We start from the raw sequence: 12,627 nt of genomic DNA, 5'->3' as shown, positions 1-12,627 counted from the left end.
GCTCCATTTCAAGGGCTCAATAGCCACATGCTGCCAATGGCTACCACACTGGACAGGGCAGATGTGGAACACGTCCATCATGTCAGAAAATTCTAGAGAGCATGTGGGGCGGGCAGAACCGTGTTTAACCCCGATTCAACTCTCCCCACCGAAGCGCACAATCTATTTGGCCTCAGCATCCTCAGCAATGAAACGAGCGTTCGTAGGGCTGCCACAGACAGTTAAATAAGGCCTGTGAAGCCCTCGATTCAGAGCCCAGCACTGGGCGCGCTCCGTAAACGCCGCTCGCTTCGAGATGCCAGCAGCGGACGGCCAGCTTCCTGCGGGCAGGGCCAGCCGGTCAGCAGTCCCTCAAAATCATTCGCACCGCCCCCATCCCTCCCCCCCCCCAGACCTCTCTAGGCCGAGGAGCCGCAAACTCTATGGCGCGTAAGACCTCCACGCAGACAACTTCCGGCAGGCACGGAAGGGGGCGAGCACAAGACGGCAGGCGGCCAGCCTCTCCCACCCGCCAATCACAGGCGTCCACCAATCACAGGTGCCTACCCAGCACCGCACCCGCCAATCACAGGCACTTCTGCTTCAGACGGATTCATTTCCGGGAGGCTTCGCAAAGCCAAAAGAGGACTTGGTGCGCTCCCCAGAAGAGGAGGAAGTGGAGGGTAAAAGAGCGAAAAGGGGATTAAAGGAGAGAAGCTGTGGGCGAGAGGCGGGGCGTGGCGTCCGCTACTTACTGTAGGAGTAGCTGCTCACTTCCGAGGTGAACGGAGAATGGGCCGACTTGGGCTGGCCTCTGGCCTTGAACCCCACTTCCATCTTCCTGGCTTTGGCGGCCCTTTTGTGTTTACCTTCTCTGGAGGATTTAAGAGACAGGCCGAGGCCTTTGGCCAGAGCCTTCCTGTCCTTGCCCAGCAGGCTGTCATAAGGAGTCAAGTACCTGCCGCAGCCCCCACTAGTTTTCGATTTCCCCCCAGAACTGTCCGAAAACTTGAAGGGCGATTTCAACTTGTCCTGCTTTGTGAGGGAGAGGGCCTTGTCTAGCTTGCTTGCCAACTGCTCCTGGTCGCTGGCCATCTTCTTCTTCTTAATCTTTAGCTGGAGAGGGAAGTTGGGTCACAGGTTAAGACATCTGGCATAACAGGATAGTGGGTTTCAGTGCACATGTTCTGACGAGCCTGGGCTCATCCTTACCCCTGCCCTCCGTGACTTCTAGCAAGTTGCATACCTCCTCTTAGCCTTAATGCTTATACGCTGTAAAATGGGATACTTATGTCTGGGCATCACAGGGTCGTTCTGAAGATGAGCATAAGGTTTAATAAGGCATATAAAGCACTTATCACAATGCCTAGCACAAGGTAACCCACTTATTAAATAGCTGTTGCTGTGGTTACAGTTATCACTGGCACTGGGGCAGTTCCACTCTGGCTTTCCGTGGCACAATCGGGTGCCTCCTAGGAAGCACTTGGAGCAAGCAGAGCTGCCGATGGCCTGGAGAAGGCAGCTGGATTGTGGGAGGAGGGAGGGAGTCAAGATTGAAAACCCAGATCGAAGCATGGCTGATCTGCTTATCTCAACCACCTACAGCAGCTGACAACAACTGCTGCACAGACTAAACCAGCCCATCCTACTAATGGGCCAAAGCTGCCAAGAAAATGCCTTGAGTGTTCCTTGGATGCCTGAAGCAGAAAGAATGATTAGAGATTTCACAGATTAAGTTCTTGCTTGCACATCTATCGTCAACTATAGTCATTTGTTGAAATGAAACATGCAGTTTCAAAGCCATTAATGCCCCACATTTGTACATTTTATCTCTGTTTTCTTTAATCAGGTAGCATTTCATATGGATGGAAAACGTTGGGATAGTGTCATTAAAATAACAACAAAAGCATCCCTCACCTCAGTTTGAGAGTAAACATCCTGATGTACAAACTGGCTATCCTTTCCTTCCTGGACCTACTCTCCCTGTGTGAGTACTCCCCTCTCATGGCCAAATCTAACAAACCATCCCCTTGCTCAGGGCTTTATGGGGAGGGATGACAAGATACATTAGTATTTACAGACAAAGGCCTTAATAAGTGGAAGATTTCAATGCTCTGCAGAAATAAGAAAAATCAAGGAGTTGGCTCTCACTCCATTACCCCTGGAGAGTTCACAGAGGAAATTACAATGGCATCAAGCCCTTGTTTCTTAGAACTACAGAATGGTGAAGCTTCTCATTAAACAATTACACTGTTAAACAACAGAGTAATTGCATTATTTGGTTAAGAACTTGCAGTCTCCCTGCTTGGCTTCAGCACAGGGTCATGGGGCACTCAAAGGGATAGGGCTTTTAGTCCTGGCTCCGCCTGAGGCTGTGTGCTGTGTTACTTTGGTAAATCCCCGCCCTCCTCTGGGCCTTAATCTCCCCCCACCCCCAACAGTCCCATAAGGAGGGTTGGAGAAGAGTTGTTCTGGCACTAAGGCAGCCATTTCTAAGGTTTCTGTGCGGGCACCGGGGCCTGCAAAGGAGTGTGAACTCCAACATACCCTCCAGTCCCCAGGGTCGCAGCGCACCTGGAAGATCAGGTAACTGACCTGACTGAGGAAGTCGGACGAGGCTTCGTGCTCATCCCACGTCTGGTTCCTCCCCCTGGCTTTCCCCATTCCAATGAGAGCCTCGTGCTCCTCCTCGGGCCCCTTGTGTCTCTTCCTTATCCCTGCTCCCAGCTCGTAGTCATCTGATGTCAGCAGGGACTTGCTGCTCAGCCTGAAACCCAGAGGCACCATTGGTCAGCACCCTGGCCAGATAACACTCGAGGGCTGGGGGTCCACCCTCGTGGCCCTGAAGGGTTTGGCTCTGGATGCTGAAGCACAGACAGTGATGCCAGAGTGACGAGTCTGGGGAGACAGGTCTTGTAAGACTACGGTGCTGGAATGCTGGGATATTTGTAAATGAGGCAGAACGAGAATTTCACGTGAAAGAAGACAAAAAGACTCCTCCAAGTCAGCATCCTGCACTGGCCTCTCCAATGCACTCTCACACCTGATCTCACACACACACGTCTACATGGCCAGAGACCTCTTTACCAAAATGTGCCAAGAACAAGAATCGGAAACGCCAAGGAAACCTGCCAAGACGGGGGCGGGGAGTTAAGATTAGGAGTTATATGAAAAAGGAGCCACTTGCTGGCCTCCCGAATCCTCGTGAGCAGAGGCAGTAGGGACAGGCCTGGTTCAAGGGCTCCGCTCGCCTGCTTTAAGCCAAAGCTTCACCATAAGCAAGCAGCCAAACTTTACTTGGGGCTGACTGTGTGTCTTGCACTGCATTAGTGCTTCACGTTTAGCCACAAACAATGCTTTGTTCTACGTACTATTTTACCGATGAGGAAGCAGGCTGGGAAAAGCTAACATGGGGCCCAAGGTCACAATAATGGGTGGAGCTGGGACTCGAAAGCAGGAAGTCAACCACCGTAGGGCCCGCAGCCTGACCACTAGGCCTGGGCCTTGGTGGCCCAGCCTCTTGCTGTCTTCTCCAGCAGCCTCTTCCCTCCCTCCTGTAGCTGGTGACGGGCTTTCTTCCTCTCTCCATCCTTTCTTCAATTAAGAACATCCAAGGAGGTTAAATGCAAGATGTGGGGGCCCCTGGAGCCGTTTCTCCTGAGAAGACCTGTGGCTGTCCCACTGCCTCTCCTGTGCCCTTGGCAGGCCCCTCGAGGCTCTTTTTGCTTCCTCAGACCAAATCTTGGACCGCCTACTGCCCTCCCTGCCCTCATGTCCCAGGCTGAGGAACACGCCAACGCCAACCCTTCCTCGATGGGCCTCTTTCAGCTCGTGCTACAGACACCCAGGGAAGACGGAAGCATCTCTCATGTGCATGCCCGGCCCTGAAGGAAAAGCTCTCATTCCAGCCAGCGTTCAAAGTAAACCTCCAGAGGTGCCACACGAAGCTGCTGCTGTTGCTGCTGCCCGAGGAGTTCATCCCCAGAGTGCACAACGGAGCCAGCCCAGTCGCAGGGAGCAGCCCTGGCATCAGGCGGGACGAGCCAGCAGGTCAAGGCAGGAGGACGGGGATGTGTCCGGCGCGGAGGGAACCAAGCGACAGCCCAAGTCAGAGCCCTTCCCAGCAGGGCTGGCAGCTCAGCGGGTCCCTCCACAGGGAGGAGGTTGTGGAGAAGAGCAGGAATTAGTCCCTAGCCGTGGAGGAAGCAGGCGTGGCAGGAAGGTGGGCGAAGCACTTGGGTTAGGACACGGGACACTCTCGCTGGGGCCATCCTCCCGGCTCAGTGCTTGCTGGCCTGGTCACCCTCCTGGCCCCGGCAGCGCGCAGCGCACCGTGCTCCCGAGGGCTACCGTTCCTGGTGGGTCAGAGCCCGCAGGACTCGAGGTCCCACAGCACCCAGACGCAGGCACCGCGTGGGGCCCGTGCTCCTCCCCTCCGAGCTCTGTGCCAGTCCCCGACCCACCGAGGGGCCAGCCTTACTTTCCGCTACTGTTGCGGCTCTTCCCTCTCTTGCGGGGGGGCGACAGGGCGCTCGGGGCGTGGGTCCGTTTCCGCGGCCTGCCAGGGCCTCTGCGTGCCAAGCTTCTATGGGGTTCCTCGCGCCTGTCCCTTAAAAAGAATCACACGCTAGGCTGTGAACCTGGGGGTGGACGGGGCGCGGAGAAAGGTACACGGTGCGCACACATCACGCGGGTCCACGCACACCTCTGACGGCCTGCCACAGCCAACCTACTGAGCGCCAGCGCCTGCCACTGCCTGAAGGGCCCGGCGGGGCAGGGGCCCCACGGGGCGGGCTGGGGGCAAACTCACTCGGAGTCCCGGCGCCTCTGCAGTTTCACCAGCTCCCGCTGCTTCTCTTTGTACTGCCGTTGCACCTCTGCCAGCCGCATCCGGAAGTCCAGCTCCAGGGCGTCCATGTCCTCCAAGGAGGACTTCATCGCGTACATCTGGGGGGGGGGGGAAGAGGAGGAAGGGGATGAGGATTCCGAGGCCCACTGACTCCCACCGCCTGGCGGGGGCCCTCTCCCGGGTGGGGATGGTGAGACTGCACGACAACAGCCAGGGCTCTGGGGTCACAAAGGCCCCAGCGCCAGCCCCATCACTGCCACCTCCTAGCTGTGGCCTCAGCCTCAACTGTGCGCTAGGAAGCGTACTACCAACTCTTCAGGGCTGTGTCAACACTGAGTTAGATGCATGTGTGCAGCACACACTCACGTGTAACAACCGCCCAGCAAGGGCACTTGTGTTGTCATTTAAAACTGGGGGCTCGTGGAGGGGAGCTGCTTGCTGGGGGCCCCAGGCAGCCAAGGGCAGAGCCAGGTCAGCCCCCAGACCACTCTCTTTCCACCCGTCACGCTGCCGCCGTGGGGCACGCCTGACAGTTATCACATGGACAAACTGAAGCCCCAAGAAGGCAAACGACTTGCCCAGGACCACACAGCAAGTGGGCAGAGGAAGCGGGATGCAGCTCTGGCCTTTCTGATGGCAAAGCCAGTCACGCGCCAGCACATGGAGCCTCAGTGGAGGAGACTCCACCCCCGCCTCTCCCACAAAGGCCCGCGGCAGGAAGAGAACCCTAGACCAGCTCACCCGCTCCTCCTTCTTCTGCATCCAGCTGTACTTCTTGTTGGGGTTCAGCTCCCGTGGAAGCCTCAGGTTCTTGAGCGGGTCCACGAAGGGGCCATCCAGCACCTCCTTCAGCATGTGGCTGCCGGCCACCAGCAGGCTCTCCAGCGAGGGCCGCACCACCAGGCCCCGCTCCGCACCTGTGGAGGAGAGGTGGGTGACGGGCCTGCACTGCAGGCGGGGCTGTGTGTGCCCCACCAGTGCTTCTGGGGCAGGGGGCATACAGAGGCCCAGAGCAAACGCAGGCCCCAGGACACAGAGTCCCCCAGGTGCTGACTGTCCTGAGGCCTTTCCAAGACACAGGAGACAGCGTGACAAGAAAGGAGCAGGTGAGAACACAGAACACGCAGCTTGGTCCCATTCTCAAAGCTTGCTGGTGCAGACCAGGAGAGCCACCCAAGGCCACAGGTTCTTGCTAGGACAGGCTCTTTCTGCTTGTCTGTACTTAGAATTTCCGTGGTGAATGTGCACGGCTCTCATGATCCAAAACACAAAGAGCCCAGGATAAAAACCACAAACCAGGCCAGGCGCGGTGGCTCACGCCTGTAATCCTAGCTCTCTGGGAGGCCGAGCCGGGCGGATTGTTTGAGCTCAGGAGTTCGAAACCAGCCTGAGCAAGAGCGAGACCCCATCTCTACTAAAAATAGAAAGAAATTAATTGGACAACTAAAAATATATAGAAAAAACTAGCTGGGCATGGTGGCGCATGCCTGTAGTCCCAGCTACTCGGGAGGCTGAGGCAGGAGGATCGCTTGAGCCCAGGAGTTTGAGGTTGCTGTGAGCTAGGATGATGCCACGGCACTCTAGCCCGGGCAACACAGTGAGACTCTGTCTCAAAAAAAAAAAAAAATCACAAACCAAGCAGACAGGTGTGAAGAAACAAGAGCCCTCCTGCTCCCCAACACACAGGTCCCTCCGTGGGGAGGCCACTGTCATGCAATTTGTGGTAGATGGTTCCAGAAACATTTATGTGTCGTCAAATACAACATCCCTGGGCATCCTTTATAACTATAAAGATGGTATCAGTATATATCATATCACCCTTTGCTTTTTTCTGCTTAACATCTTTTCACATTAGCACATAACAAACAGATCAACCTCATTATTAGCTCGAACCTTATAAAAATCGCCGTATCTGAAGGTCAAAAACACTAGAGTATCAGTAATTTTATATTTTTATATATAAACCTAACAAGAAGCCTAGAATTCTCTTGCATTGGTAAGTTTTAATTAATCTAAATAATCCCCCACTGTGGCATCTAGGTTGTTTCTGATGTCTTTGGTAATAGCCTAGCAAGCACATGGCTGGAACACGTGTGTTAAGAACATTCCGACCAGCATGATTAATGTGACCACGGTGTGTGCTCTTCTCTCTCTGACAAACGTTCCAGCTGCCCTCCAGAAAGGCTGCTCCAACCACAGTAAAGGAGACCTTGCTTTGGTCTCTACCAAATTAAAATAACTTTAATTTTTTAATTGACATTTTCTTTTGTGATATAAAATATAATTTTGGGGAATATTCCATGTGTGATTGAGAAAAAAAGTATATTCTCTCATCAGTGTACAAAGTTCCAGAAGATCGACATCAGTAATTTTACCGTTGAGGGCTCCTCTGCCTTGGCTGTGTCCACACTGCGGTCAGCCCGTGCTGTATGGGGCCGTCCTCCACAGTACACGGGACGTCTGCGGTGTCCCTGCCTTGCCCACTAGATGTCAGCAGTGCTCCCCTCAAGCTCTGACAACCAAAAATGTTACTGCCAATCCCTGCTGGGGGCAAAATGGCCCCTAGTTGAGAATCACTGGTTTTGCTCTTCTGTATCCTTAGGGAAACTGAGGCCACAAGGCAGCAAAGCCATCAGCTCCCAGGGCCTGATATCAGACTGAGGCCATCTGGCCCACCCCAAGGGGCCGCCTCTGCACCACCCTACCCCTCCAACGCCCTCCAAGACATGAGACTCTTAGGGTTGGGTAAGACAGGGGACCAAAGGTACAACACTGTCACCTCCTCCACCCTCCGACAAATCAGTCCTGCTGAGGCTCTCCACTGACAGGAGACGCCTGAGCGACCTCTAAGCCAGTGGTTATAGGTCCAATTGTGTCCCCATCAATTCAGTATGGTGAACCCTAATCCACTATGACCAGTGTCTTCATAGGAAGGGAAATGTGGAGACAAAGACACTAGAAAAGGGACACAGATGACAGCCATCCACATGCCCAGGACAGGCCTGGCGCAGATCCCCTAACAGCCTCTGCAGACGCCAGCCTTGCGGACACCTTCATCTCGGAACTTCTAGTGAGACGGTAACTTCTCGTTGAAACTGCCCCGTCTCTGGTAAGTAATTCCACAGCCCCAGCAAACCAACACACCAGCCTTCACCAGGCTTTGCCAGCAGAGGTGACCCCGAGGCCCCCGGTGACAGAGTCAGGAGCCGGGGCTGCACTGGAACCCCGGCCGGGCCGGCCCCAGTGCAGAGGGAGGGTTCAAGTGGGTGGTGGCCCCCATGCCAGGTGATCCAGGGCTGTGGCCCAGCAGGGGCCGGCCTGACCACAGGCCCCTCCCTCCCAGCTGCCCTCTGGCCTCTCCAGTCCCTGCCAAAAACCCACTGCCACGTGGGAGCTGTGATCAAGCGGATTTTCATTTTCTTCTGGAAAAAAATTTTTTTCTATTTAACTATTTTAATGAGAAAAAAGCAGCGATGTACTTTAGGACAACAAAACAGACGCCCAATGGGGAAGGGGGCGTCTCTCGCACGGGCCAATGGGAGCACGGCTTGCCCAAGCTTCCTTGGGGGGCCGTTTGACCATGACAATCAAAAAGCCTTGAAAACGTAGCCTTGTTTTGACCCAACAATTCTACCTCTGGGACTATAATCCAAGGAAAATCAGAGGTATGGACAAAGATTTTTCATCAAGGACAACCATCACGTTATTTGCAACAGCAAAAAGAAAACAAAAATTTTCTTAAGGCAAACAAAAATGCCTGACAATCTAGGTCCTCGAAGGGCGAGGCCACCACTGGGCAGAAAACTGGGCAGTTCCCACAAAAATGTTTTTTAAAAGCCACAGCTTTGAAAAATGACTAATAAAGAACATATTAAGTGAAAAGGCCATGTTACAGAACACTAACGAGATGACCTTAATTCTAGAAGTAAATGTGTGTGCGTGTGTGTGTGTGTGTGTGTGTGTGTGCAGAGAAGATTCTAGAGGAAATACACCAAAACATGGTGAGGATATTAATACCTCTTCAACAGCTGTCCCCTGGGCCCCTGCTCCGGTTCCAGGCCACGTGTGGGGCGGTGGGACCACGGCTGCCTGCCTCGGTTCTCTGCACTGAACATCAGTCACTTTGTGCCCAGCCCAGAATTCACTGCCCCTTCTGCCGAAGACACCCCGTTCTCTTTGGGGACCCGCCCACCTACACCCCAGAGGTGACACACCCCGGATCAAAGGCCAGGCATGACCAGCCCGGTCCATCTCCCTGGCCACAGGGTTTGCTGCTGCAAAAAGCATGAACCCCAGTCAGCCAAAGAGAGTGAATCTCAGCATCTGTGGCAAAGCCACCAGGAGAGAGGTGGCTCTTTCACGAGGCTGCTGAGCTGAGCAGGCCCACGGGCCTTGGAGGACCTATTAGAGCCCCACACCCCCTGCGCCATGAGGACAGTGAGCCTGCCTCAAATGAGGCCAAGAAAGAGAAAAGTAGAACAGGGGGTGGGCGCATGTAGGAAAAGAGAAATTCCTAACGACTTGGTTTGTGCACCTAGATCCAGCCATACCTGAAATTACCTAATTACTGCTAGACTTTAGTTCCATGAGCAATAAATTCCCTCCCACCTTGTTCTAAGCCAGTTTAAATTAGAGTTTCTGTCCCTTGCAACCCAAAGAATCCTAATGTAAAACACACCATCGACAGAATAAGGAGAAATTTCACGACCAGGAAACCCAGGCTGCCTGCACAACAATGTGCATGTACTTAACACTACTCAGCTAGACCCTTAAAAACAGTCACGATGGTACATTGTTATGTGTACCTTACCATAATTTTTTTAAAAAATGAATATGAATAAACCACGTTCTGGGGGTTTTCTTAAAAATTTTATAAAAATTAAAAAAAAAAAAAACACCACAGAACCAGACCACAGGAGCGCTCACCTCCCACATCCTGGCCCCGCCGCTCCAGCTCCAGCTCCGCAATCTCACTCAGCAGGGTGATGCCGTGCAGGAAGCTCTTCTCCAGCACAAGGCTCTGAGCCGGTTCTAGCTTCTCCGAAGCCTGGGTTCCAGTGCCTGGGGAGGGCAGAGGCCTGGCCTGGGGCAGCTCCGCAGCCGCCGCCAGGGCATTCATGCCAGCCAGTGGGTCCTCCAGGCCAGGCAAGAACTGGTCAGCGCTTGCCTCTTCCAGGTGGCAGGCACTGCTGGACACAGGTGTGGCTTCCTGGGGCTCCAGGCTCGGGCACTGTCCCTCCCTAGTGGGCATGTCACAGTCTGACAATTCTAGGCTGGGCTGGGGCTCGCTCGGGGCCACCTGCGCCAGGCCTTCTTCAGGTGCTGCCTCAGCCACAGGCACCTCCACCGGCTCCTCCTTAGCCTCCACCAGCGTCTGGGGCGTCAGCCGCCCCCCCAAGTCTAGGGCAGCCGCACAGGATTCTGTCCGGCCCGGCGAGTCCACCCGAGCTTCAGCCCCCTCCACAAATTCTGGGCACTCGGAAGGCTCAGTGCACCCCTGCCCGGCGGCACTCAGCGCCTGGGCCTCCAGCAGACCTCCTCCGCAGCCGCCCACGGGGCTCGGAGCCACCATGGCTTCCTCGGCGGGCAGGGCCAGAGGAGACTCCAGAGGCGGCAGCTCTGCAGGGCCCTCGTCCATGTCCTCCACCTCCGCCTTCACCTCCCGCTCAGCCAGCGGCTCTTCCTCAGGGCCCTCCCGCAGCGGCTCTGGGATCTTGGAGGGTGACAAACGGATGGGCTTGTCTTCCGGTGAGAGTGCCAGGCGCTCAGGCCCATCAGCTGGGAGCGGCACATCAGGGGCCAGGCCGTCTGCATCGGCAGCCGCCGTGGGCTGCAGCAAGAACGGGTAGGGCCTCCCGTAGTGCGGCGGCAGGGCTTGGAACGGGTACCTGGGTGGGATATCTGCAAAGGACGCTGAGGTCAGTGTGGGGACCCAGGGGGCTGATACCCCGTGTCCCCACCAACACCTGCCCACCACCCAGAACAGAGACCCAGGACACAGCCAGCCTCTGACTGAGCAGCAGCAGGGCTGGAGCTCTTCCAGGTGGGATCTGGGAAATCCCAGGGCACTCCGTATGTCAGGGCCACAGAGAGAGATAGGCCACCATCTTGTCCCCAGGGTCTTGCGGTCTCAAAGGCAAAAACCACGGCTGTCTCTCTCATCCCTCCCACTTCGCACCTGGCGCAAGGCTGGGCTAGAAGCAAATGCTTGACAAGGTCTGGGAAGACCCAAACGGCCCTCACCGAGCCAGTGTGTTCTCAGGCCTCCACCCACAAGAACCTGGTGCCCCCCAGTACGGCTGGGGTCCATTCATAATACAACAGTAACAGTCCTGTGTCCGAGTGTAACCTCCCTGAAAGCAGGGGCTGTATGTGCAGGGGAGAGAAGCACGGAGCACACCTGTGGCAGGCACCTGACCCCGAGCATTGCACCAGATCTCCCCAGAGAGGGGCGGCCTCTCATCTGAGCTCACGCAGCCCTGGTACCAGAATCTGAATTTGAACCCAAATCCTAAGTGTGGGTTTACACTCCTAACAACCCCAAGGGAAGGAAAAAACAAGTCCCAGCCCCTAAAGCCACCTGCTACAGGTCCCCAATGACATGGAACACAGGAAGAACACGTGTGTGCGTGTAGCGTGTGGGGTGGGGGAAGCTGTTATCTCCCAGGTGACAACTAGTACCGACTATGTGCTTAGTACTTCTGAGGTCTGGCCTGGCTGAATGCTCAGAACAACTCCTTCTGGAGCAGGTTCTAACATGGCACTGCCACTGAGGAGGGGCTGTCTGACCATGTGCTCGGGCCTGGCACACGGCAGGAGCCCGGCAGAGAGCCCGGCAGAGACAGATGAACGAATGCACGCGTGAACGGACGGACGGGGCCAAGTCTACCACGCCAGAGCTCACTGGAGGCTGGGCAGACCTGGGGGCCGCAGCCACCCCCACCTGAGAACAGGGTCTGGAAGGGGCTGGGGGCTTCCTTCTCCAGCTCCAGGTCCTTCTTCTCCACGACGTTCTCGGGGGCCTCCTCCTTGCGGGTGATGCCAGGGGTGGGCGGTGGCGAGGCAGGTGGCGGGCTGGTCGGGTGGGCACTGGGAGTGGCAGGGTAGGCGTAGGCGGGAGGCTTGGACACGTCCTCTAGCTTCTGGATGACTTTGGCCTTCAGGGCAGCCACGGGGGATGCGCGGGGAGATGGCGGTGGGCTCATGGCCTTGGCGTAGGTGCCTGTGGGGCCGGCAGACAAGCCGGGGGGCTTCCGAGGCAGCAGCCCTGGGCCTGCGGCGGCCAGGCCAGCCTTGCCCGTGGCCTCCAGGTTCCGCTTGCCCGCCTTCTCCTCCATCTCTGCCCGGTGCTCCTGGGCCTTCAGCCGCTCCTGCTGGGGAGGGGGCCGCAGGCAGGGTCAGCGTGGCACAATCCACCACCTGGCACCTGCCCTGTCCCCGGGGTCCCTCAGCCCGGGGAGAACCTCAAGCAGGATCCGGGGGCCAGGCCACCCACCCACTCCCAAGCCTGAGATGGACATTCCGTCCCAGCATGCGTGTAATAACTACAGCCTTCTGTGCGGAACCCCAAAAGGCAGGGCTAGGGGTGGGGAGCCTCAGTGGGCCCCTTTGGACCAAGGCTGGAAGGGGACCTCCACCTGGACCCTGGCCCAGCAGGGACCCTCAGGGACAGGGAGCAGAGGCTGCACGCGAGCACGACAGCTCCTGAAGACGAAGGAGCTGCCCCACGCCCAGCACTCGCTACCTTCACAGAGCGCTTACTACCTGCTGGGCACTTTACTGTATTATCACTTCCGGGC

At 56.2% G+C, this 12,627-nt stretch overlaps 1 protein-coding gene across 1 annotated transcript in view; it reads right to left on the bottom strand.

The window, feature by feature from the left end:
• TNRC18 (trinucleotide repeat containing 18) overlaps window positions 1-12,627 on the bottom strand; it is an 84,232-nt gene that overhangs the window by 38,252 nt on the left and 33,353 nt on the right. Inside the window, exons 10-16 of the mRNA XM_012639114.1 lie at window positions 11,772-12,201; window positions 9,755-10,729; window positions 5,570-5,745; window positions 4,790-4,926; window positions 4,460-4,588; window positions 2,575-2,746; window positions 735-1,095 (exon numbers count right to left, since the gene is read on the bottom strand). Coding sequence (XP_012494568.1) covers window positions 735-1,095; window positions 2,575-2,746; window positions 4,460-4,588; window positions 4,790-4,926; window positions 5,570-5,745; window positions 9,755-10,729; window positions 11,772-12,201 — 2,380 coding nt within the window. The remainder of the gene's footprint in view (window positions 1-734; window positions 1,096-2,574; window positions 2,747-4,459; window positions 4,589-4,789; window positions 4,927-5,569; window positions 5,746-9,754; window positions 10,730-11,771; window positions 12,202-12,627) is intronic.

Source organism: Propithecus coquereli, unplaced genomic scaffold, assembly GCF_000956105.1.
Source record: "Propithecus coquereli isolate 6110/MARCELLA unplaced genomic scaffold, Pcoq_1.0 Scaffold137, whole genome shotgun sequence".
Lineage (NCBI taxonomy): Eukaryota > Metazoa > Chordata > Mammalia > Primates > Indriidae > Propithecus > Propithecus coquereli.
The sequence above is the reverse complement of the archived record's forward strand: the minus strand, read 5'-3'. Positions and strand labels throughout refer to the sequence as shown.